Source organism: Oryzias latipes, chromosome 9 (genome assembly GCF_002234675.1).
Source record: "Oryzias latipes chromosome 9, ASM223467v1".
Classification (NCBI taxonomy): Eukaryota; Metazoa; Chordata; class Actinopteri; order Beloniformes; family Adrianichthyidae; genus Oryzias; species Oryzias latipes.
In genome coordinates this window covers 365,481-392,415 of record NC_019867.2, presented here as the reverse complement: position 1 = coordinate 392,415, position 26,935 = coordinate 365,481, and the positions used below count along the sequence as shown (strand labels likewise).

The 26,935-nt window shown below is 52.7% G+C and overlaps 1 protein-coding gene across 2 annotated transcripts in view; it reads left to right on the top strand.

Annotated features, from left to right (window-relative positions):
• Window positions 1-6,392: 6,392 nt before the first annotated feature.
• The window catches only part of lrrc2 (leucine rich repeat containing 2), a 46,635-nt gene continuing 26,092 nt past the window's right edge, over window positions 6,393-26,935 (top strand). The window contains exons 1-9 of one of the 2 annotated variants that reach the window (XM_023958098.1): window positions 6,393-6,499; window positions 6,779-6,920; window positions 7,477-7,568; window positions 7,916-7,992; window positions 8,056-8,212; window positions 8,300-8,436; window positions 8,524-8,669; window positions 9,257-9,409; window positions 9,477-9,625. In XM_023958098.1, the coding sequence (XP_023813866.1) occupies window positions 6,784-6,920; window positions 7,477-7,568; window positions 7,916-7,992; window positions 8,056-8,212; window positions 8,300-8,436; window positions 8,524-8,669; window positions 9,257-9,409; window positions 9,477-9,625 (1,048 nt within the window). In that variant the 5' untranslated portion in view covers window positions 6,393-6,499; window positions 6,779-6,783. Of the gene's footprint in view, window positions 6,921-7,476; window positions 7,569-7,915; window positions 7,993-8,055; window positions 8,213-8,299; window positions 8,437-8,523; window positions 8,670-9,256; window positions 9,410-9,476; window positions 9,626-26,935 lie in introns of both variants that reach the window. The other variant, XM_023958099.1, reaches the window with a different exon arrangement.

Below are 26,935 nucleotides of genomic sequence, written 5' to 3'. Positions count from 1 at the left end.
TAATAAGCCTCATTATGGGATGCAGAAAAATTGCTGTCTGCCCCCCACCCCCACCCAGTGAACACTGGAAACATCGAACATCTTTTTGAAGCTTCATGCAGAGAAAGACCTGAAGGATCTGAGAGACCTGAGGACTTGAAAGACCTGAAAGCCATGAATTCACAGCGGTTTATGAGACAAACTATCACACACACACGAGTATTTGGAAGAAAAAAATTTAAATCCATAAAAAGCCGTAAAGAACCTAAGACACGAGCGTCTCTGGTTGGACTCAGTTCAGCTCAGAGTTCACGATCCAACAGTCAGACAGACTGCCCTAAAAAACTGAAACTGTTCTGGTTCACAGGCCGACTGGAGGTTCTGGTTCTGGTTCACAGGCCGACTGGAGGTTCTGGGTTCTGGTTCACAGGCCGACTGGAGGTTCTGGTTCATCTCAAACATCCCTTCATGATGGAAACATTTGAAGGTCACCAAAACAGCAGTGGCGTCATGCACAGACTCGCCACAGGGGGGCGCCACTCACAGCTGATCCCTGGGGTCAATGACTGTTTCTAACCTGTAACCTGCAGGAACAATGTGGGGTTCAGGGCCCTTTAGGACACTTGGACCTCGGCTCCCACAGTTTTCACAGTCCCCCCCCCCCCTGATTTCTAAATGCAGCTTGTCTGCTTTCATTACACTCTGTGACTTTCATCACTCATCGCGGCGAGATTATCGCCTTGCCTCCCACAGACACGTTTTTCCAGCCTCTGACCGGGTCGCACAATTAGTGCTGGGGGGGGGGGGGGCTGGCAGTAACAGATAGTCGGGGGATTAGGGGGGACACGGCATTGATAGGAGAGGGGATTAGGGAACAGGGTAATGGATAGCCGCCGATCAAGTGTATCAGGCAGCTGGGGGGGGGCTTACACCTGGTCCAACACCTAGATATGAAAACTTAATCAGAGTCTGGAAAGTCCAAGATCAGAGCTGACAGGACGCCGCTTCACAGTCTGCGGTTACCATGGCAACATGACTGAACCGCAGTTACATGACTTTCAAAAGGCGAGCTCACTTCTTCATTATCATCATCACATTGAAGAGTCTTTTTCATTTAATGTTCATGAACTTAAATGAAAAAGACTCTGGTTCCGGTCCGGCTGGCTCCTGGTTCCGGTCCGGCTGGCTCCTGGTTAGCGGGTCCGAGCTAAACTCTGACAACGATGGGGAGTTTTTGGTTTTGGAGCTTCATGAAGCTGAGTCGTCTGCATAAAAATGATCTGAAACTGTTGATGATCAGACCCAGAGGGACCAGGACCACCGGGGGTCCAAGAATCAAACCCATTCCACTGCGCATCACATGAAGCCTTAGGTCAATGATCCCCATGGAAACGGTGAAGCCCCTCCCTTCAAGGTAAGTCAGTCATGAGTACAGACTGTTGTCGGTGTTGAATTGCTGAACAGTTTGGTGTTCAGAGAAAAGCATCAGATCAGAGACTCACCTGTTTCAGTTTTAAAAATGTTCAAAGCATTAATGTCAGGGGTTCCCAAATCCAGGCCTGGGGGGCCGGTGTTCCACATGTTTTCCAACCAACCTGCCATTGAAGCTCCTTATCAGGGGGTTTGTGGAAAACCAGCAGGAGGCCGGCCCTCCAGGCCTGGATTTGGGCCCCCCTGGTTTATGTGAGACGCGATGAAGGTCGGGCTGAACCTTTGAGATGTTGGACTTTTTCCTGAGGCTGCAAGACGGACCAACGGATTCTCCCGATCCGTTAATCTGACCCAAACACATCACAGGCATGATGGGAGGTTTCCTGTATGGCAGAGGGGGGGCACTGAGAGCCGCATTCCTGCATGTTTTCCACTGGACACACCTGAACCAGGTAATCAGCCATCAGGCGGGCAAGACTATCTGGAAATCATGCAGACACTCCGGCCCTCGAGGCCTGGAACTGCCCACCCCTGCTGTACGGAGTCCTCCCTGCTGTGGGTCAGTTTGATGATGTCCTGCTCCTGGAGGCCATCATGTCTCCGTCTTCAGCGGCAGGACGGTCATGAGCGCCGGCTCCGCCTCTTCTGGCGTCCCCTGCAGCTCGCTGACAGAAGAGGCCGTGTGTAATAAGGCGGTCTGTTTTTAGACGTGTCTATTCGCCGGATGCTCACATGTCTACAAGAATGAAGCAGCATTCATTCTCCATGCTGTAAGCCCCCAGGTCTGAAGATGTGTGCGGAGCCTGACGGAGTGATCCCCGCTCCAGGCTAAAGCTGGCACAGCGTCGCGCCCAGAAACTAGGTGTTTATAGGTATCTGGACGCGGCGCTCTGACAGCTGCAGCCTGCAGAAAGATGGACGTGATAATTGTGAAAACATGTGGTGAACGTTGTCGGACATTCGGGGCTGGCGTGTGTTGTGCACGTGACATTTGAAATGTCTCACGCTTGTTTAGGTGCTCAGTTTGATCACAGTCCTGAATGCATCATGTCAGGGGGGCCAGACCCCAGTCGTTGTGTTTCAGATGCTCCGGACATTCCGACCAAAGGTTCTGCCAAAAAGAGGGAGTCACCCACGAAGCTGCACTGCAGGTATGGAGTCCACAATCGTCCTGCAGCCGGTAAATCCAAACAACCGACAAAAAGAACAAGTCCTCGCAACAACCCCACATCATCAAGCCCCCACCTCCATGTCTAAACACTGAGTTTTTGATCCAAACATGGAGTCCAACAGAATCACCTCTGACCACTACGTGGCGCTGTGTGCGGGTGTGGCTCAGATACAGAGACGAACCGTTCTGACACCCACAGATTCTACAGGGACTGTGTCAGGTGACGGCCAGGTGAGGGGGGCGGAGCTAACTGTGGATGGAGCTCTGCCGCACGCTGAAACCTTCCCCCGCAGGTCATGAGACATTCACAAAGAAGTACGCTTTTATTCTGATTTATATTGTCTCCAGATTTTCATTGAAAGGAAGATTAAGATTAGGATTAACTGATCTGGAGTAGCAGCAAGAAAAGAAATGCAAAAGACTTTATCCAGATTCTGTCCGGATTTGTATTCTGGGGTTTGTGTAATAAAAGGTTTAGTTTGAATTGGAAAATCCATAGACGTCTACAAAGAAACAAACAGGCGCTACTCAGTTCTGTTGGTCAGAAGAACCGTTCTGGACCTGATACCTTTATCTAACATCTTCTTGGTAATCCTCATTTTTTGGTTACATTTTTCTGTTGTTCAAGTTAGTCAAGTTATAAACTGACCAATCAGACGCCTCAGTGAAAGTAGGCGGTCTCACATATTCGTGACGTAGAAAACACGCTCAGCGGGCCACAAGCTGCCTGGTCTGAGTTATTAGCAAAGGTGAAGGGGAAGGGGGGCGGAGTGGTTCTGTGCCGACAGTCCCGCCCCCGGCTCAGAGGTGAATTTTTACTGAACTCCCGCTGCTCTGCAGAAACTACGTCCCAGAAAACGACACAGGTTTTTGGATCGTAAGCGTCTGAAAGTGTCATCATCATCATCGTCGTCGTAAAAAGACGACTTTGGAAGCCAATCAGAAGACGATCGGAGCAGAACTTCAGAGGGTGATAAGACCACATATGGATGTTGGAAAGAGAAACTTTATACTTTGATCTAACTTCATTATTCTAACCAGATCCGGTCAACGGGCCAGTCTAACCCTAAAGGAACAGAACTTGTTCTCCACAGTAAAAGGAAGAAAAGGATTCAGACAAACCTTCAGTCGCGGCGGCGTCCGACCCCGTCTAACGTTGGACGTGTGAGTCTAGGCGGACAGTAATCTTCTGGAGGGGCTCAGCTGGGCTTTAACTGGACCTGAGGGAGGCGGGTGGGCTGATGGTCCTGGATGGGCAGGGGAGGGTGGGGGTGGGGGTGGGGGTCTGTCATTCATGGACACTTTTCATTCCTTTATGGAGTTAATCAGCTTCACAAGTCATTTGCCCCCATGGGGCAGGAAGCTTCTGTCACAGATCTCCATCGGCTTCCTTTCATCCTGTGCAGCAGAATCCTCAGAAAGGCAGATCCACTGTTCTGGTCGGAGCTGTGAGCAGCAGCAGAGCTTCACCTCTTTGAAGGCGGAGCGGCTGCAGCAGGAGGAGCAACAACCTGCACGCTCCGCTCAGGACTGAGGGTTCATTTGTGTCTGGAGACAAAGTGTGAACTCCTCTGTGCACGCTCCCGTGCACAGAAACATGAGGTAAGGTCTCAGGAATGCATCCTGGCAGCAGCAGCTCATGCAGGCGCCGGAATGCGTCCGACAGCCGGCGGCGGTGTCCAAGGCGTCCCGAGAGGCCTGAAGCATGAAGCACGTGTCGTAAACCCCCCCCCCCCCCCCATCTCACACACACCTGCACCCCCCCGTCTGACCCACAGCAGCTACATGCTGGAGTCGCAATCTGATAACAGAGCAGGAGAAATGTGACTGAGAACCTGAAGATCCAGACATGAAGAACGTCTTCATCAGCCTCAACTTCAGGAACGAGGCGGAGGAAAGGAATGAAGGTCAGACGCAGGAAGACAGAGCTGTGGAGGAGCAGAGAAGAAGAAGCTGGAGGACTGGAAGTTCTCAGGGTGAACAGTCCAGAGGTAACAGGTGTGACCAATGGACAGGTGAAGCAGGCTGTGGGGACAGCAGCCAGAGACTCTGAGGCAGAGACAGGAGGTGGAGGAGGAGGCAGCAGGGATGAAGAGGCTGAGGTTCTCTTTGGGATCAGGAATGAATCCATCAGAGGATCAGATCATGGATGTTCTGGAGATCCATGAAGGGAATCCGGTGGAGGAACAGTGATGATGATGGTGAACAGATGCTGAAGGTGGAACTACCAGGAAAGAGGAGGTTGATGGATGGAGGAGGAGGTGAGGGAGGAGGATGCAGAGAAGCTTAGATGGAGGGAGTTGATTTGCTGTGGCGCCCCCTAAAGGAGGCACCAGGAAGACAAACATCTGTTTTGATCAAAAGGCAGAAACTGAAAGGTTTTCTTCTTTATTTTTTCTTCCCCTCTCCTCCCGACTTCACTGGCTATTGTACATTTTCAAATGTATTAACCTCAGCTACCCAGAATATCTCAAACAATATCTAATTCCTTTTCAGTCTTCTTATAATTTACGTCATGCAGATCAAATCTTTTTTGTTGTTCCAGGAGTTAAAAAAGAAATCGGAAAATATTCATTTAATTATATGGCACCCTCTGACTGGAACAATCTTCCTCCATCCATTCGCTCTTTAACCTCATTCTTTGATTTAAAAATGCCTGTTTAGTACATCTCCAACACTCATGTAACTGTTTTTGATCCAATTTGATTTCTTTTCTGCTTTTATTTATTATTTTTGTTTCCTTACCTTAAACTAATTGCTAGTAGGTGCATTAAATGTCAATGTTTGTGTGTGTGTGGGGGTGTGCCTGCTCGTTGTCTTGTAAATTTTAAGTTTTTCTTTGTTTTGACATATGTAAAGTTTGCTCAACTGTATCTGTTGGTATTTGCTTGTTTTGTTGTATGTTGAGGACCCCCTTGAAAACGAGATGACACATCTCAAGGGGCTTATCCTCCAAACAAATAAATTGGAATTGTTGTGTGAAACAAAAAGCGAGGTGGTGTTTCTGTACTACAGCGCCCTCATGTGGACATGGGCAGAACTCCAGGGAGGTGACCCATGAATATTCTGCAATATTTCCTGAACTTTTTCTGACACGTTAAATGAAAATTTCTGTGTTTATGAGTAAAATCGGTGCTGATTGATCAAATGAATTCAGTTTATTGTAGTTGAAATGTTTTGATCCAGATTGACTGAGTTCTGACCGGTTCTGAAAGCTTCTAATTCTGGATGTTTTAAACAAAAATAAACGAGACGAGCTGCAAATCTTTTTTAAATGTATATTTTAACTTTCATGTCAAACTTTGACCAACTGAAACTTTAAATTCAAGGGGGGGGGGGGCATTTAGTGAATAAAAGCAAAAGTTGTTCATGATTTATTTAAATCTATTTCTTAAACCAAAAAGTAAAAAAAAAAAAATTAATTGTAAATCAAAGACAAAAGTTGAAAAACACAAATGTTTTTCTCTGATTTGTTTCTGTTTCTATGGAAACAAATTAATGTCAAACCAAATCTCAGACTTTGTTTCAAAATTAACTTTTTTTCCCAACAGAACAAATAAAAATTCTGATATTTAAGAAAGAAAAAAAGAAAAAGTATCAACAAAATTCTATCATTCAATGTTTGAATTCACATTAACATGGATGAATGGAGCCCAAAGGTCAAAGGTCAGAGACACGGGATCGGAAGGTTCTGGGGTAGAAGAGCCTTTTTTCCTTTCATCTTTTCTATGGTGGGGGCTGTTAAAGGGTTAAAGGGATTTTTTTTTAATCGACTGACATCAATGCCCCGCCCCCTTTTCCTCATGATGCCAGCGATCAGTGATGCCGCTGGGGGGCGGGTCACACGACGCATTCGGGGTAAAAATAGCCCCTCAGGTCACAGTTCTGTCTGTAAACAAGCAGAGGACGGCGGGGCAGGTAGGGGGTCCAGACTGTGTTCTGCAGTCGTTTCAGCGTTTTGTCTGGGTGGATTCTGGTTCTTCCACCGGGTTTGTTGGTTCTGGTTCAGAACAGCTTTAGAACTCAGAGGTTTCTCATCAGTTCTGCTTCAGCTCATTTATCCTTCAGGAGGTCTGAGGTTCTTACTTCATAGAAGAACCGATTCTTCTGGGTCCAAACTGTCCACCTCTGACGTGGTTCTGTGTGTGAGAGGGGGTCTGTTCAGGTAAGCTCACCTGGTTCCCCCTCACCCCCCAGTGAAGATGGCTCCAGCGAAGAGGCTGGACGTCCCGGTTCAGGATCTGTCCCTGATCAGAGGAATCTGGGAGGTCCGGGTCAAGAGGCACCGACAGAAACAAAAGAAGGAGCAGGAGAGGATGGAGAACAGCGCCCTCACCAGGTGAGGGAGGACACCCCCACATTCTGCACCCTCATCCACCGTGGTTAGCTCCGCCCACATCAACATGAAAAAACCCTTCTGCAACCCTGACCCAGACTCTAGTGGTCGTTTGACAAAGTCCCGGCATTTGGTCCGCCCTGATGTTCGACAAGTTAGGGAAGGGGGGGGTGAACTTTCAACTTTCATTTTTATTTTTTCATTTTTGCGTCTCAAATTTTCAACAAACCATTCGGTCACATGACATTCTCGCCACGGCCTGTAGGGGTCAGTGTGGGTCACTGCGAGGCAAAGTGAGGTCAGCAGAGATCTGCTGAAGCGATCAGACATTTCAGTCCAGTTTGAATCAAACCAAGAATAGAGCCCCCACCCGCCCAAGGTGGCATTGATGGGAGGAGCCACAGGAGATTTGTTAAAACATGGCATCATTGTTACAGGTCACATGCAGCAGTAGGGGGGCTGTGGTAGTATTTATACCCCGGCGTTGGTGGTGCCGCTCAGTCGGGCTGTAGGGGTCAGAAAGGTCACGACTCGTCAGACTTGATTCCCGTCTCTGCAGGATCGACCAGCAGTGGCAGTACCGCATCTACTGCAAGAGCCTGAAGACCAAAGACCTGCAGCGTCACCTGGGCCCGCCCACACCGTGCACAGGTACACACGGGCACCGCCCACAGCCCAGCCCACACCTGTAGGAATCACTGCAAGGTCTTCAGTGGGGAGGCACTGGGGGGGCAGGGCCTGGCCTTGACCCTGGGACCGGCTCCTGTCTCTTTGTGTGTTGTGAGGGGCTAAGGCCTGGGGGGTCGGCTCTCTCTGCGATAGGGTCCCAAAGCTGGGGAGACTTTGGGTCCATTGCAGGGGGGGGGGGCTGGGGCAGATGATTCACTCCCTGAACTGCCCTCCTTCCTGATACAACAACTGTTCACTAACTTCCTGTTTCCTGTGGTGAGTCTCCTCACTGTTTCTAACGGTACCGGTTCCTGTGGTTCTGATGTCAGGACCCCCGCAGGAGGATCTGACCGTCCAGACGGACTCTGACAGGCTGATCTTCAGGTTGGAGGGAGACCGCTGGATGGTAGGTGAAGCAGCCGGCGCCATCTTGTCCACAAAGTCCTTTTGAGGAACCGCGGTTCTGCAGGACTTTCCCAGGGAGCTGCAGTGGATGACGTACCTGCAGGAGTGGTGCGTTCGAGGAACCAGGATCCAGCAGCTGCCGGACTTCCTGCCCCTCTTCACCCAGCTCACCGTGCTGGATATCCCCAAAAACGCCATCAGGGAGCTGCCACCAGACGTCGGTGAGACTGAAGGCGGCGTCCCATGCAGTTCACCTTTGCTCCGCCCACCATGGCTCCAAACATCACCTGCTCCACCTGCACTTTCAGGCCGACTGGGCGAGCTCCGCCGGCTGAACGCCAGCTACAACCATCTGCGCAGCGTTCCTCCGGAGCTGGGGAGCTGCGAGAAGCTGCAGAAACTGGAACTGGCGGGAAACCGCAGCCTGTCTGAGCTGCCCTTCGAGGTAAGGCAGGGCGGGGTGTGTACCTGGGGGGCGGGGTGTGTACCTGGGGGGCGGGGCATGTTCTCTGATGGCCTTCCTCCTCTGCAGCTCAGCAGCCTAAAGCAGCTGCTTCACCTGGATCTTGCAGAGAACAGCTTTGTCTCCATCCCCGTCTGCGCTCTGAGGATGACCAACCTGCAGCTGCTGGACCTGAGCGCAAACGGCCTGACCGACCTCCCGCAGGACATGGACAGGTGAGGGCTGTCACACCTGGGGGCGGGGCATGAAAAGGTGTGGGCTGTCACTTTGGAGGTGGGGCATGGACAGGTCACGGCTGTCCCACCTGGGGGCGGGGCATGAACAGGTGAGGGCTGTCCCACCTGGGGGCGGGGCATGAAAAGGTGAGGGCTGTCACACCTGGGGGCGGGGCATGAAAAGGTGAGGGCTGTCACAGCTGGGGGCGGGGCATGAAAAGGTGAGGGCTGTCCCACCTGGGGGCGGGGCATAGACAGGTGAGGGCTGTCAAAGCTGGGGGCGGGGCATGAACAGGTGAGGGCTGTCCCACCTTGGGGCGGGGCATGAAAAGGTGTGGGCTGTCACTTTGGAGGTGGGGCATGGACAGGTCACGGCTGTCCCACCTGGGGGCGGGGCATGAACAGGTGAGGGCTGTCCCACCTGGGGGCGGGGCATGAAAAGGTGAGGGCTGTCACACCTGGGGGCGGGGCATGAAAAGGTGAGGGCTGTCACACCTGGGGGCGGGGCATGAAAAGGTGAGGGCTGTCACACCTGGGGGCGTGGCTCTCAGCATATTCCTCAATTGTCTTTACCTTCTACTTCACAGACTGGAGAACCTCAACACCCTCTTCATCCACCGGAACAATCTGTCCTACCTGCCCATGTGTTTGCCCCACATCCCCTCCCTGAAGATGGTCGTCGTCAGCGGCGACTTGCTGACCTCCATCCCTACTAAACTCTGCAGCAACCCAGACATCAAGTAATAAAATGGAAACAACTGCAACTGTTAGTTTTTGAAGGTTGTGGAAACATTTTGGTCACAACAGGTTCATCCGCCTTTTCGATAAACCTATCAGTGAAGACCGGAGGAGAAGGAGGGAGGAGGGAAGGAGGTGGAGGGAGCAGAGGGAGGAGGTGCAGGACAGCAGTGACAAAGAGTTTATGGAGGCGTACCTGAGCTCGCTGCAGGACCGAGGTGAGGAACATCAGCAGATAGTGGCAGGAATGCTGGGAGATCCCCCTACTCCAGGTTCCATCTGGATCCTGGGGTTGAGGGTGGCGTAGCCCCAACACAGATCTGTTCAGCTGCGGTTTTTCTCCTGAAGGATTTGAAAACAACTCACAGATTTTTGACATGTTCTAGCGTTGATGGTAATGGTTGAGCTGTCGTCTGAAGCTAGAACAGCCTGGAGACGGATCTGTAGCTTAACAGCTCCATCAGGAAGAACGTCCACCAGAACCACCTATTAGCGGGAACGTCCACCAGAACCACCTATTAGCAGGAACGTCCACCAGAACCACCTATTAGCAGGAAACGTCCACCAGAACCACCTATCGGCAGGAACGTCCACCAGAACCACCTATCGGCAGGAACGTCCAGTAGAACCACCTATTAGCGGGAACGTCCACCAGAACCACCTTTTAGCAGGAACGTCCACCAGAACCACCTATTAGCGGGAACGTCCACCAGAACCACCTATCGGCAGGAACGTCCACCAGAACCACCTATCGGAAGAAATGTCCAGCAGACCCACCTATTAGAGGAAACGTCCCCTAGAACTACCTGTCGGCAGGAACGTCCACCAGAACTACCAATCGGCAGGAAAATCCAGCAGAACCACCTATTAGCAGGAACGTCCACCAGAACCACCTATTAGCAGGAACGTCCACCAGAACCACCTATTAGCGGGAACGTCCACCAGAACCACCTATCGGAAGAAACGTCCAGCAGACCCACCTATTAGCGGAAACGTCCACTAGAACCACGTGTCGGCAGGAACGTCCACCAGAACTACCAATCGGCAGGAAAATCCAGCAGAACCAACTATCGGCAGGAACGTCCACCAGAACCACCTATTAGCGGGAACGTCCAGCAGAACCACCAATTAGCGGGAACGTCCAGCAGAACCACCTATTAGCAGGAACGTCCGCCAGAACCACGTATTAGCAGGAACGTCCAGCAGAACCACCTATCGGCAGGAACGTCCAACAAAACCACTTATTAGCAGGAACGTCCAGCAGAACCACCTATTGGCAGGAGCGTCCAGCAGAACCACCTATTAGCGGGAACGTCCACCAGAACCACCTATCGGCAGGAACGTCCACCAGAACTACCAATCGGCAGGAAAATCCAGCAGAACCACCTATTAGATGGAAAGTCCAGCAGAACCACCTATTAGCAGGAACGTCCACCAGAACCAACTATTAGCGGGAATGGCCAGTAGAACCGCCTATTAGCGGGAATGGCCAGTAGAACCGCCTATTAGCAGTAACGTCCACCAGAACCACCTATTGGCAGGAACGTCCAGCAGAACCACCTATTAGCGGGAACGTCCAGCAGAACCACCTATTGGCGGGAACGTCCAGCAGAACCACCTATCGGCAGGAACGTCCAGCAGAACCACCTATCGGCAGGGCCGTCCACCAGAACCACCTATCGGCAGGAACGTCCACCAAAACCACCTATCGGCAGGAACGTCAAGCAGAACCACCTATTAGCGGGAATGGCCAGTAGAACCACCTATTAGCGGAAACGTCCACCAGAACCACCTATCGGCAGGAACGTCCACCAGAAATACCAATCGGCAGGAAAATCCAGCAGAACCACCTATTAGCGGGAATGGCCAGTAGAACCACCTATTAGCGGAAACGTCCACCAGAACCACCTATTAGCAGGAACGTCCACCAGAACCACCTATCGGCAGGAACGTCCACCAGAACCAGCTATCGGCAAGAACGTCCAGCAGAACCACCTATCGGCAGGAACGTCCACCAGAACCACCTATCGGCAGGAACGTCCAGCAGAACCACCTATTAGCGGGAACGTCCACCAGAACCACCTATCGGCAGGAACGTCCACCAGAACCACCTATTAGCGGAAACGTCCTCCAGAACCACCTATTAGCGGGAACGTCCACCAGAACTACCAATCGGCAGGAAAATCCAGCAGAACCACCTATCGGCAGGAACGTCCACCAGAACTACCAATCGGCAGGAAAATCCAGCAGAACCACCAATCGGCCGAAACGTCCACCAGAACCACCTATTAGAAGGAACGTCCAGCAGAACAACCTATTAGCAGGAACGTCCACCAGAACCAACTATTAGCGGGAATGGCCAGTAGAACCGCCTATTAGCGGGAATGGCCAGTAGAACCGCCTATTAGCAGTAACGTCCACCAGAACCACCTATCGGCAGGAACGTCAACCAGAACCACCTATCGGCAGGAACGTCCAGCAGAACCACCAATCGGCAGGAACGTCCACCAGAACTACCAATCGGCAGGGAAATCCAGCAGAACCACCAATCGGCCGAAACGTCCACCAGAACAATGTATTAGCAGGAAAGTACACCAGAACCACCTATTAGCAGGAACGTCCACCAGAACCAACTATTAGCGGGAATGGCCAGTAGAACCGCCTATTAGCGGGAATGGCCAGTAGAACCGCCTATTAGCAGTAACGTCCACCAGAACCACCTATCGGCAGGAACGTCAACCAGAACCACCTATCGGCAGGAACGTCCAGCAGAACCACCAATCGGCAGGAACGTCCACCAGAACTACCAATCGGCAGGGAAATCCAGCAGAACCACCAATCGGCCGAAACGTCCACCAGAACCATGTATTAGCGGGAACGTCCACCAGAACCACCTATCGGCAGAAACGTCCACCACAACCACCTATTAGCGGGAACGTCCACCAGAACCACCTATTAGCAGGAACGTCCACCAAAACCACCTATCGGCAGGAACGTCCACCAGAAACACCTATCGGCAGGAACGTCCAGCAGAACCACCTATCGGCAGGAACGTCCATCAGAACCACCTATTAGCAGGAACGTCCGCCAGAACCACGTATTAGCAGGAACGTCCAGCAGAACCACCTATCGGCAGGAACGTCCAGCAAAACCACTTATTAGCAGGAACGTCCAGCAGAACCACCTATTGGCAGGAGCGTCCAGCAGAACCACCTATTAGCAGGAACGTCCACCAGAACCACCTATCGGCAGGAACGTCCACCAGAACTACCAATCGGCAGGAAAATCCAGCAGAACCACCTATTAGATGGAACGTCCAGCAGAACCACCTATTAGCAGGAACGTCCACCAGAACCAACTATTAGCGGGAATGGCCAGTAGAACCGCCTATTAGCGGGAATGGCCAGTAGAACCGCCTATTAGCAGTAACGTCCACCAGAACCACCTATTAGCGGGAACGTCCACCAGAACCACCTATTAGCGGGAACGTCCACCAGAACCACCTATTAGCGGGAACGTCCAGCAGAACCACCTATTAGCGGGAACGTCCACCAGAACCACCTATCGGCAGGAATGTCCACCAGAACTACCAATTGGCAGGAAAATCCAGCAGAACCACCAATCGGCCGAAACGTCCACCAGAACCACCTATTAGCAGGAACGTCCACCAGAACCACCTATTAGCGGGAACGTCCACCAGAGCCACTTATCGGCAGGAACGTCCACCAGAACCACCTATTAGCGGGAACGTCCACCAGAACCACCTATTAGCAGGAACGTCCACCAGAACCACCTATCGGCAGGAACGTCCACCAGAACCACCTATCGGCAGGAACGTCCAGTAGAACCACCTATTAGCGGGAACGTCCACCAGAACCACCTTTTAGCAGGAACGTCCACCAGAACCACCTATTAGCGGGAACGTCCACCAGAACCCCCTATCGGCAGGAACGTCCACCAGAACCACCTATCGGAAGAAACGTCCAGCAGACCCACCTATTAGAGGAAACGTCCACTAGAACCACCTGTCGGCAGGAACGTCCACCAGAACTACCAATCGGCAGGAAAATCCAGCAGAACCACCTATTAGCAGGAACGTCCACCAGAACCACCTATTAGCAGGAACGTCCACCAGAACCACCTATTAGCGGGAACGTCCACCAGAACCACTTATCGGAAGAAACGTCCAGCAGACCCACCTATTAGCGGAAACGTCCACTAGAACCACCTGTCGGCAGGAACGTCCACCAGAACTACCAATCGGCAGGAAAATCCAGCAGAACCAACTATCGGCAGGAACGTCCACCAGAACCACCTATTAGCGGGAACGTCCAGCAGAACCACCAATTAGCGGGAACGTCCAGCAGAACCACCTATCGGCAGGAACGTCCATCAGAACCACCTATTAGCAGGAACGTCCGCCAGAACCACGTATTAGCAGGAACGTCCAGCAGAACCACCTATCGGCAGGAACGTCCAGCAAAACCACTTATTAGCAGGAACGTCCAGCAGAACCACCTATTGGCAGGAGCGTCCAGCAGAACCACCTATTAGCAGGAACGTCCACCAGAACCACCTATCGGCAGGAACGTCCACCAGAACTACCAATCGGCAGGAAAATCCAGCAGAACCACCTATTAGATGGAACGTCCAGCAGAACCACCTATTAGCAGGAACGTCCACCAGAACCAACTATTAGCGGGAATGGCCAGTAGAACCGCCTATTAGCGGGAATGGCCAGTAGAACCGCCTATTAGCAGTAACGTCCACCAGAACCACCTATTGGCAGGAACGTCCAGCAGAACCACCTATTAGCGGGAACGTCCACCAGAACCACCTATCGGCAGGAACGTCCACCAGAACCACCTATTAGCGGGAACGTCCAGCAGAACCACCTATTGGCGGGAACGTCCAGCAGAACCACCTATCGGCAGGAACGTCCAGCAGAACCACCTATCGGCAGCAACGTCCACCAGAACCACCTATCGGCAGGAACGTCCACCAGAAATACCAATCGGCAGGAAAATCCAGCAGAACCACCTATTAGCGGGAAAGGCCAGTAGAACCACCTATTAGCGGAAACGTCCACCAGAACCACCTATTAGCAGGAACGTCCACCAGAACCACCTATCGGCAGGAACGTCCACCAGAACCAGCTATCGGCAAGAACGTCCAGCAGAACCACCTATCGGCAGGAACGTCCACCAGAACCACCTATCGGCAGGAACGTCCAGCAGAACCACCTATTAGCGGGAACGTCCACCAGAACCACCTATCGGCAGGAACGTCCACCAGAACCACCTATTAGCGGAAACGTCCTCCAGAACCACCTATCGGCAGGAACGTCCACCAGAACTACCAATCGGCAGGAAAATCCAGCAGAACCACCAATCGGCCGAAACGTCCACCAGAACCACCTATTAGAAGGAACGTCCAGCAGAACCACCTATTAGCAGGAACGTCCACCAGAACCAACTATTAGCGGGAATGGCCAGTAGAACCGCCTATTAGCGGGAATGGCCAGTAGAACCGCCTATTAGCCGTAACGTCCACCAGAACCACCTATCGGCAGGAACGTCCACCAGAACCACCTATCGGCAGGAAAATCCAGCAGAACCACCAATCGGCAGGAACGTCCACCAGAACTACCAATCGGCAGGGAAATCCAGCAGAACCACCAATCGGCCGAAACGTCCACCAGAACCATGTATTAGCAGGAAAGTCCACCAGAACCACCTATTAGCGGGAACGTCCACCAGAACCACCTATCGGCAGAAACGTCCACCACAACCACCTATTAGCGGGAACGTCCACCAGAACCACCTATTAGCAGGAACGTCCACCAAAACCACCTATCGGCAGGAACGTCCACCAGAAACACCTATCGGCAGGAACGTCCACCAGAACCACCTATTAGCGGGAACGTCCACCAGAACCACCTATTAGCGGGAACGTCCACCAGAACCACCTATTAGCGGGAACGTCCAGCAGAACCACCTATTAGCGGGAACGTCCACCAGAACCACCTATCGGCAGGAATGTCCACCAGAACTACCAATTGGCAGGAAAATCCAGCAGAACCACCAATCGGCCGAAACGTCCACCAGAACCACCTATTAGCAGGAACGTCCACCAGAACCACCTATCGGCAGGAACGTCCACCAGAACCACCTATCGGCAGGAACGTCCAGCAGAACCACCTATCGGCAGGAACGTCCACCAGAACCACCTATCGGCAGGAACGTCCAGCAGAACCACCTATCGGCAGGAACGTCCACCAGAACCACCTATCGGCAGGAACGTCCACCAGAACCACCTATCGGCAGGAACGTCCACCAGAACTACCCATCGGCAGGAAAATCCAGCAGAACCACCAATCGGCCGAAACGTCCACCAGAACCACCTATTAGAAGGAACGTCCACCAGAACCACCTATTAGCAGGAATGGCCAGTAGAACCACCTATTAGCGGGAACGTCCACCAGAAACACCTATCGGCAGGAACGTCCACCAGAACCACCTATCGGCAGGAACGTCCACCAGAACCACCTATCGGCAGGAACGTCCACCAGAACTACCCATCGGCAGGAAAATCCAGCAGAACCACCAATCGGCCGAAACGTCCACCAGAACCACCTATTAGAAGGAACGTCCACCAGAACCACCTATTAGCAGGAATGGCCAGTAGAACCACCTATTAGCGGGAACGTCCACCAGAAACACCTATCGGCAGGAACGTCCACCAGAACCACCTATCGGCAGGAACGTCCACCAGAACCACCTATCGGCAGGAACGTCCACCAGAACTACCCATCGGCAGGAAAATCCAGCAGAACCACCAATCGGCCGAAACGTCCACCAGAACAACCTATTAGAAGGAACGTCCACCAGAACCACCTATTAGCAGGAATGGCCAGTAGAACCACCTATTAGCGGGAACGTCCACCAGAAACACCTATCGGCAGGAACGTCCACCAGAACCACCTATCGGCAGGAACGTCCACCAGAACCACCTATCGGCAGGAACGTCCACCAGAACTACCCATCGGCAGGAAAATCCAGCAGAACCACCAATCGGCCGAAACGTCCACCAGAACAACCTATTAGAAGGAACGTCCACCAGAACCACCTATTAGCAGGAATGGCCAGCAGAACCACCTATTAGCAGGAACGTCCACCAGAACCACCTATTAGCGGGAATGGCCAGTAGAACCGCCTATTAGCGGGAATGGCCAGTTAAACAGCCTATCAGCAGTAACGTCCACCAGAACCACCTATCGGCAGGAACGTCCACCAGAACCACCTATCGGCAGGAACGTCCAGCAGAACCACCTATCGGCAGGAACGTCAACCAGAAACACCTATCGGCAGGAAAATCCAGCAGAACCACCAATCGGCAGGAACGTCCACCAGAACTACCAATCGGCAGGGAAATCCAGCAGAACCACCAATCGGCCGAAACGTCCACCAGAACCACCTATTAGCAGGAACGTCCACCAGAACCACCTATTAGCGGGAACGTCCACCAGAGCCACTTATCGGCAGGAACGTCCACCAGAACCACCTATTAGCGGGAACGTCCACCAGAACCACCTATTAGCGGGAACGTCCACCAGAACCACCTATTAGCAGGAACGTCCACCAGAACTACCTATCGGCAGGAACGTCCACCAGAAAAACACCTATCGGCAGGAACGTCCACCAGAACCACCTATTAGCGGGAACGTCCAGCAGAACCACCTATTAGCGGGAACGTTCAGCAGAACCACCTATTAGCAGGAACGTCCACCAGAACTACCTATCGGCAGGAACGTCCACCAGAAAAACACCTATCGGCAGGAACGTCCACCAGAACCACCTATTAGCGGGAACGTCCAGCAGAACCACCTATTAGCGGGAACGTTCAGCAGAACCACCTATTAGCGGGAACTTCCACCAGAACCACCTATTAGCGGGAACGTCCAGCAGAACCACCTATTAGCGGGAACGTCCACCAGAACAACCTATCGGCAGGAATGTCCACCAGAACTACCAATCGGCAGGAAAATCCAGCAGAACCACCAATCGGCCGAAACGTCCACCAGAACCACCTATTAGAAGCAACGTCCAGCAGAACCATCTATCGGCAGGAACGTCCACCAGAACTACCAATCGGCAGGAAAATCCAGCAGAACCACCAATCGGCCGAAACGTCCACCAGAACCACCTATTAGAAGGAACGTCCAACAGAACCACCTATTAGCGGGAATGGCCAGTAGAACCACCTATTAGCGGGAACGTCCACCAAAACCACCTATCGGCAGGAACGTGCACCAGAACCACCTATTAGTGGGAATGGCCAGCAGAACCACCTATTAGCGGGAATGGCCAGTAGAACCAACTATTAGCGGGAACGTCCACCAGAACCACCTATTAGCAGGAACGTCCAGCAAAACTACCAATCGGCAGGAAAATCCAGCAGAACTACCAATTGGCCGAAACGTCCACCAAAACCATCTATTAGCAGGAATGTCCACCAGAACCACCTATTAGCGGGAATGGCCAGTAGAACAACCTATTAGCAGTAATGTCCACCAGAACCACCTATCGGCAGGAACGTCCACCAGAACCAACTATTAGCGGGAATGGCCAGTAGAACAACCTATTAGCAGTAACGTCCACCAGAACCACCTATCGGCAGGAACGTCCACCAGAACCACCTATTTGCAGGGACGTCCACCAGAACTACCAATCGGCAGGAAAATCCAGCAGAACCACCAATCGGCCGAAACGTCCACCAGAACCACCTATTAGAAGGAACGTCCAGCAGAACCACCTATTAGCAGGAACGTCCACCAGAACCACCTATTAGCGGGAACGTCCACCAGAACCACCTATTAGCGGGAACGTCCACCAGAACCACCTATTAGCAGGAACGTCCACTAGAACCACCTATCGGCAGGAACGTCCACCAGAAAAACACCTATCGGCAGGAACGTCCACCAGAACCACCTATTAGCGGGAACGTCCAGCAGAACCACCTATTAGCGGGAACGTTCAGCAGAACCACCTATTAGCGGGAACGTCCACCAGAACCACCTATTAGCGGGAACGTCCAGCAGAACCACCTATTAGCGGGAACGTCCACCAGAACCACCTATCGGCAGGAATGTCCACCAGAACTACCAATCGGCAGGAAAATCCAGCAGAACCACCAATCGGCCGAAACGTCCACCACAACCACCTATTAGAAGGAACGTCCAGCAGAACCACCTATTAGCGGGAATGGCCAGTAAAACCACCTATTAGCGGGAACGTCCACCAGAACCACCTATCGGCAGGAACGTGCACCAGAACCACTTATTAGTGGGAATGGCCAGCAGAACCACCTATTAGCGGGAATGGCCAACAGAACCACCTATTAGCAGGAACGTCCACCAGAACCACCTATTAGCGCGAATGGCCAGTAGAACCGCCTATTAGCGGGAATGGCCAGTAGAACCGCCTATTAGCAGTAACGTCCACCAGAACCACCTATCGGCAGGAATGTCCACCAGAACCACCTATCGACAGGAACGTCCAGCAGAACCACCTATCGGCAGGAACGTCCACCAGATCCACCTATCGGCAGGAAAATCCAGCAGAACCACCAATCGGCAGGAACGTCCACCAGAACTACCAATCGGCAGGGAAATCCAGCAGAACCACCAATCGGCCGAAACGTCCACCAGAACCACCTATTAGCAGGAACGTCCACCAGAACCACCTTTTAGCAGGAACGTCCACCAGAACCACCTATTAGCGGGAACGTCCACCAGAACCACCTATTAGCAGGAACGTCCACCAAAACCACCTAACGGCAGGAACGTCCACCAGAAACACCTATCGGCAGGAACGTCCACCAGAACCACCTATTAGCGGGAACGTCCACCAGAACGACCTATTAGCGGGAACGTCCACCAGAACCACCTATTAGCGGGAATGTCCAGCAGAACCACCTATTAGCGGGAACGTCCACCAGAACCACCTATCGGCAGGAATGTCCACCAGAACTACCAATTGGCAGGAAAATCCAGCAGAACCACCAATCGGACGAAACGTCCACCAGAACCACCTATTAGCAGGAACGTCCACCAGAACCACCTATCGGCAGGAACGTCCACCAGAAACACCTATCGGCAGGAACGTCCAGCAGAACCACCTATCGGCAGGAACGTCCACCAGAAAAACACCTATCGGCAGGAACGTCCACCAGAACCACCTATTAGCGGGAACGTCCAGCAGAACCACCTATTAGCGGGAACGTTCAGCAGAACCACCTATTAGCGGGAACGTCCACCAGAACCACCTATTAGCGGGAACGTCCAGCAGAACCACCTATTAGCGGGAACGTCCACCAGAACCACCTATCGGCAGGAATGTCCACCAGAACTACCAATCGGCAGGAAAATCCAGCAGAACCACCAATCGGCCGAAACGTCCACCACAACCACCTATTAGAAGGAACGTCCAGCAGAACCACCTATTAGCGGGAATGGCCAGTAAAACCACCTATTAGCGGGAACGTCCACCAGAACCACCTATCGGCAGGAACGTGCACCAGAACCACTTATTAGTGGGAATGGCCAGCAGAACCACCTATTAGCGGGAATGGCCAACAGAACCACCTATTAGCAGGAACGTCCACCAGAACCACCTATTAGCGCGAATGGCCAGTAGAACCGCCTATTAGCGGGAATGGCCAGTAGAACCGCCTATTAGCAGTAACGTCCACCAGAACCACCTATCGGCAGGAATGTCCACCAGAACCACCTATCGACAGGAACGTCCAGCAGAACCACCTATCGGCAGGAACGTCCACCAGATCCACCTATCGGCAGGAAAATCCAGCAGAACCACCAATCGGCAGGAACGTCCACCAGAACTACCAATCGGCAGGGAAATCCAGCAGAACCACCAATCGGCCGAAACGTCCACCAGAACCACCTATTAGCAGGAACGTCCACCAGAACCACCTTTTAGCAGGAACGTCCACCAGAACCACCTATTAGCGGGAACGTCCACCAGAACCACCTATTAGCAGGAACGTCCACCAAAACCACCTAACGGCAGGAACGTCCACCAGAAACACCTATCGGCAGGAACGTCCACCAGAACCACCTATTAGCGGGAACGTCCACCAGAACGACCTATTAGCGGGAACGTCCACCAGAACCACCTATTAGCGGGAATGTCCAGCAGAACCACCTATTAGCGGGAACGTCCACCAGAACCACCTATCGGCAGGAATGTCCACCAGAACTACCAATTGGCAGGAAAATCCAGCAGAACCACCAATCGGACGAAACGTCCACCAGAACCACCTATTAGCAGGAACGTCCACCAGAACCACCTATCGGCAGGAACGTCCACCAGAAACACCTATCGGCAGGAACGTCCAGCAGAACCACCTATCGGCAGGAACGTCCACCAGACCCACCTATCGGCAGGAACGTCCACCAGAACCACCTATCGGCAGGAACGTCCACCAGAACTACCCATCGGCAGGAAAATCCAGCAGAACGACCAATCGGCCGAAACGTCCACCAGAACCACCTATTAGAAGGAACGTCCACCAGAACCACCTATTAGCAGGAATGCCAGTAGAACCACCTATTAGCGGGAACGTCCACCAGAACCACTTATTGGCAGGAACGTCCACCAGAACCACCTATTAGCAGGAACGTCCACCAGAACCACCTTTTAGCAGGAACGTCCACCAGAACCACCTATTAGCGGGAACGTCCACCAGAACCACCTATTAGCAGGAACGTCCACCAAAACCACCTAACGGCAGGAACGTCCACCAGAAACACCTATCGGCAGGAACGTCCACCAGAACCACCTATTAGCGGGAACGTCCACCAGAACGACCTATTAGCGGGAACGTCCACCAGAACCACCTATTAGCGGGAATGTCCAGCAGAACCACCTATTAGCGGGAACGTCCACCAGAACCACCTATCGGCAGGAATGTCCACCAGAACTACCAATTGGCAGGAAAATCCAGCAGAACCACCAATCGGACGAAACGTCCACCAGAACCACCTATTAGCAGGAACGTCCACCAGAACCACCTATCGGCAGGAACGTCCACCAGAAACACCTATCGGCAGGAACGTCCAGCAGAACCACCTATCGGCAGGAACGTCCACCAGAAAAACACCTATCGGCAGGAACGTCCACCAGAACCACCTATTAGCGGGAACGTCCAGCAGAACCACCTATTAGCGGGAACGTTCAGCAGAACCACCTATTAGCGGGAACGTCCACCAGAACCACCTATTAGCGGGAACGTCCAGCAGAACCACCTATTAGCGGGAACGTCCACCAGAACCACCTATCGGCAGGAATGTCCACCAGAACTACCAATCGGCAGGAAAATCCAGCAGAACCACCAATCGGCCGAAACGTCCACCACAACCACCTATTAGAAGGAACGTCCAGCAGAACCACCTATTAGCGGGAATGGCCAGTAAAACCACCTATTAGCGGGAACGTCCACCAGAACCACCTATCGGCAGGAACGTGCACCAGAACCACTTATTAGTGGGAATGGCCAGCAGAACCACCTATTAGCGGGAATGGCCAACAGAACCACCTATTAGCAGGAACGTCCACCAGAACCACCTATTAGCGCGAATGGCCAGTAGAACCGCCTATTAGCGGGAATGGCCAGTAGAACCGCCTATTAGCAGTAACGTCCACCAGAACCACCTATCGGCAGGAATGTCCACCAGAACCACCTATCGACAGGAACGTCCAGCAGAACCACCTATCGGCAGGAACGTCCACCAGATCCACCTATCGGCAGGAAAATCCAGCAGAACCACCAATCGGCAGGAACGTCCACCAGAACTACCAATCGGCAGGGAAATCCAGCAGAACCACCAATCGGCCGAAACGTCCACCAGAACCACCTATTAGCAGGAACGTCCACCAGAACCACCTTTTAGCAGGAACGTCCACCAGAACCACCTATTAGCGGGAACGTCCACCAGAACCACCTATTAGCAGGAACGTCCACCAAAACCACCTAACGGCAGGAACGTCCACCAGAAACACCTATCGGCAGGAACGTCCACCAGAACCACCTATTAGCGGGAACGTCCACCAGAACGACCTATTAGCGGGAACGTCCACCAGAACCACCTATTAGCGGGAATGTCCAGCAGAACCACCTATTAGCGGGAACGTCCACCAGAACCACCTATCGGCAGGAATGTCCACCAGAACTACCAATTGGCAGGAAAATCCAGCAGAACCACCAATCGGACGAAACGTCCACCAGAACCACCTATTAGCAGGAACGTCCACCAGAACCACCTATCGGCAGGAACGTCCACCAGAAACACCTATCGGCAGGAACGTCCAGCAGAACCACCTATCGGCAGGAACGTCCACCAGACCCACCTATCGGCAGGAACGTCCACCAGAACCACCTATCGGCAGGAACGTCCACCAGAACTACCCATCGGCAGGAAAATCCAGCAGAACGACCAATCGGCCGAAACGTCCACCAGAACCACCTATTAGAAGGAACGTCCACCAGAACCACCTATTAGCAGGAATGCCAGTAGAACCACCTATTAGCGGGAACGTCCACCAGAACCACTTATTGGCAGGAACGTCCACCAGAACCACCTATTAGCGGGAATGGCCAGCAGAACCACCTATTAGCGGGAATGGCCAGTAGAACAAACTATTAGCGGGAACGTCCACCAGAACCACCTATTAGCAGGAACGTCCGACAGAACTACCAATCGGCAGGAAAATCCAGCAGAACCACCAATCGGCCGAAACGTCCAACAGAACCACCTATTAGAAGGAACGTCCAGCAGAACCACCTATTAGCAGGAACGTCCACCAGAACCACCTATTAGCGGGAATGGCCAGTAGAACCGCCTATTAGCGGGAATGGCCAGTAAAACCGCCTATCAGCAGTAACGTCCACCAGAACCACCTATCGGCAGGAACGTCCACCAGAACCACCTATCGGCAGGAACGTCCAGCAGAACCACCTATCGGCAGGAACGTCAACCAGAAACACCTATCGGCAGGAAAATCCAGCAGAACCACCAATCGGCAGGAACGTCCACCAGAACTACCAATCGGAAGGGAAATCCAGCAGAACCACCAATTGGCCGAAACGTCCACCAGAACCACCTATTAGCAGGAACGTCCACCAGAACCACCTATTAGCGGGAACGTCCACCAGAGCCGCCTATAGGCAGGAACGTCCACCAGAACCACCTATTAGCGGGAACGTCCACCAGAACCACTTATTAGCGGGAACGTCCACCAGAACCACCTATTAGCAGGAACGTCCACCAGAACCACCTATCGGCAGGAACGTCCACCAGAAAAACACCTATCGGCAGGAACGTCCAGCAGAACCACCTATTAGCGGGAACGTCCAGCAGAACCACCTATTAGCGGGAACGTTCAGCAGAACCACCTTTTAGCGGGAACGTCCACCAGAACCACCTATTAGCGGGAACGTCCAGCTGAACCACCTATTAGCGGGAACGTCCACCAGAACCACCTATCGGCAGGAATGTCCACCAGAACTACCAATCGGCAGGAAAATCCAGCAGAACCACCAATCGGCCGAAACGTCCACCAGAACCACCTATTAGCAGCAACGTCCAGCAGAACCACCTATCGGCAGGAACGTCCACCAGAACTACCAATCGGCAGGAAAATCCAGCAGAACCACCAATCTTCCGAAACGTCCACCAGAACCACCTATAAGAAGGAACGTCCAGCAGAACCACCTATTAGCGGGAATGGCCAGTAAAACCACCTATTAGCGGGAACGTCCACCAGAACCACCTATCGGCAGGAACGTGCACCAGAACCACCTATTAGTGGGAATGGCCAGCAGAACCACCTATTAGCGGGAATGGCCAGTAGAACCACCTATTAGCGGGAACGTCCACCAGAACCACCTATTAGCAGGAACGTCCAGCAAAACTACCAATCGGCAGGAAAATCCAGCAGAACCACCAATTGGCCGAAACGTCCACCAAAACCATCTATTAGCAGGAATGTCCACCAGAACCACCTATTAGCGGGAATGGCCAGTAGAACAACCTATTAGCAGTAACGTCCACCAGAACCACCTATCGGCAGGAACGTCCACCAGAACCACCTATTTGCAGGAACGTCCACCAGAACTACCAATCGGCAGGAAAATCCAGCAGAACCACCAATCGGCCGAAACGTCCACCAGAACCACCTATTAGAAGGAACGTCCAGCAGAACCACCTATTAGCAGGAACGTCCACCAGAACCACCTATTAGGGCGAATGGCCAGTAAAACCGCCTATTAGCGGGAATGGCCAGTAGAACCGCCTATTAGCAGTAACGTCCAGCAGAACCACCTATCGGCAGGAACGTCCACCAGATCCACCTATCGGCAGGAAAATCCAGCAGAACCACCAATCGGCAGGAACGTCCACCAGAACTACCAATCGGCAGGGAAATCCAGCAGAACCACCAATCGGCCGAAACGTCCACCAGAGCCACCTATTAGCAGGAACGTCCACCAGAACCACCTATTAGCAGGAACGTCCACCAGAACCACCTATCGGCAGGAATGTCCACCAGAACCACCTATCGACAGGAACGTCCAGCAGAACCACCTATCGGCAGGAACGTCCACCAGATCCACCTATCGGCAGGAAAATCCAGCAGAACCACCAATCGGCAGGAACGTCCACCAGAACTACCAATCGGCAGGGAAATCCAGCAGAACCACCAATCGGCCGAAACGTCCACCAGAACCACCTATTAGCAGGAACGTCCACCAGAACCACCTTTTAGCAGGAACGTCCACCAGAACCACCTATTAGCGGGAACGTCCACCAGAACCACCTATTAGCAGGAACGTCCACCAAAACCACCTAACGGCAGGAACGTCCACCAGAAACACCTATCGGCAGGAACGTCCACCAGAACCACCTATTAGCGGGAACGTCCACCAGAACGACCTATTAGCGGGAACGTCCACCAGAACCACCTATTAGCGGGAATGTCCAGCAGAACCACCTATTAGCGGGAACGTCCACCAGAACCACCTATCGGCAGGAATGTCCACCAGAACTACCAATTGGCAGGAAAATCCAGCAGAACCACCAATCGGACGAAACGTCCACCAGAACCACCTATTAGCAGGAACGTCCACCAGAACCACCTATCGGCAGGAACGTCCACCAGAAACACCTATCGGCAGGAACGTCCAGCAGAACCACCTATCGGCAGGAACGTCCACCAGACCCACCTATCGGCAGGAACGTCCACCAGAACCACCTATCGGCAGGAACGTCCACCAGAACTACCCATCGGCAGGAAAATCCAGCAGAACGACCAATCGGCCGAAACGTCCACCAGAACCACCTATTAGAAGGAACGTCCACCAGAACCACCTATTAGCAGGAATGCCAGTAGAACCACCTATTAGCGGGAACGTCCACCAGAACCACTTATTGGCAGGAACGTCCACCAGAACCACCTATTAGCGGGAATGGCCAGCAGAACCACCTATTAGCGGGAATGGCCAGTAGAACAAACTATTAGCGGGAACGTCCACCAGAACCACCTATTAGCAGGAACGTCCGACAGAACTACCAATCGGCAGGAAAATCCAGCAGAACCACCAATCGGCCGAAACGTCCAACAGAACCACCTATTAGAAGGAACGTCCAGCAGAACCACCTATTAGCAGGAACGTCCACCAGAACCACCTATTAGCGGGAATGGCCAGTAGAACCGCCTATTAGCGGGAATGGCCAGTAAAACCGCCTATCAGCAGTAACGTCCACCAGAACCACCTATCGGCAGGAACGTCCACCAGAACCACCTATCGGCAGGAACGTCCAGCAGAACCACCTATCGGCAGGAACGTCAACCAGAAACACCTATCGGCAGGAAAATCCAGCAGAACCACCAATCGGCAGGAACGTCCACCAGAACTACCAATCGGAAGGGAAATCCAGCAGAACCACCAATTGGCCGAAACGTCCACCAGAACCACCTATTAGCAGGAACGTCCACCAGAACCACCTATTAGCGGGAACGTCCACCAGAGCCGCCTATAGGCAGGAACGTCCACCAGAACCACCTATTAGCGGGAACGTCCACCAGAACCACTTATTAGCGGGAACGTCCACCAGAACCACCTATTAGCAGGAACGTCCACCAGAACCACCTATCGGCAGGAACGTCCACCAGAAAAACACCTATCGGCAGGAACGTCCAGCAGAACCACCTATTAGCGGGAACGTCCAGCAGAACCACCTATTAGCGGGAACGTTCAGCAGAACCACCTTTTAGCGGGAACGTCCACCAGAACCACCTATTAGCGGGAACGTCCAGCTGAACCACCTATTAGCGGGAACGTCCACCAGAACCACCTATCGGCAGGAATGTCCACCAGAACTACCAATCGGCAGGAAAATCCAGCAGAACCACCAATCGGCCGAAACGTCCACCAGAACCACCTATTAG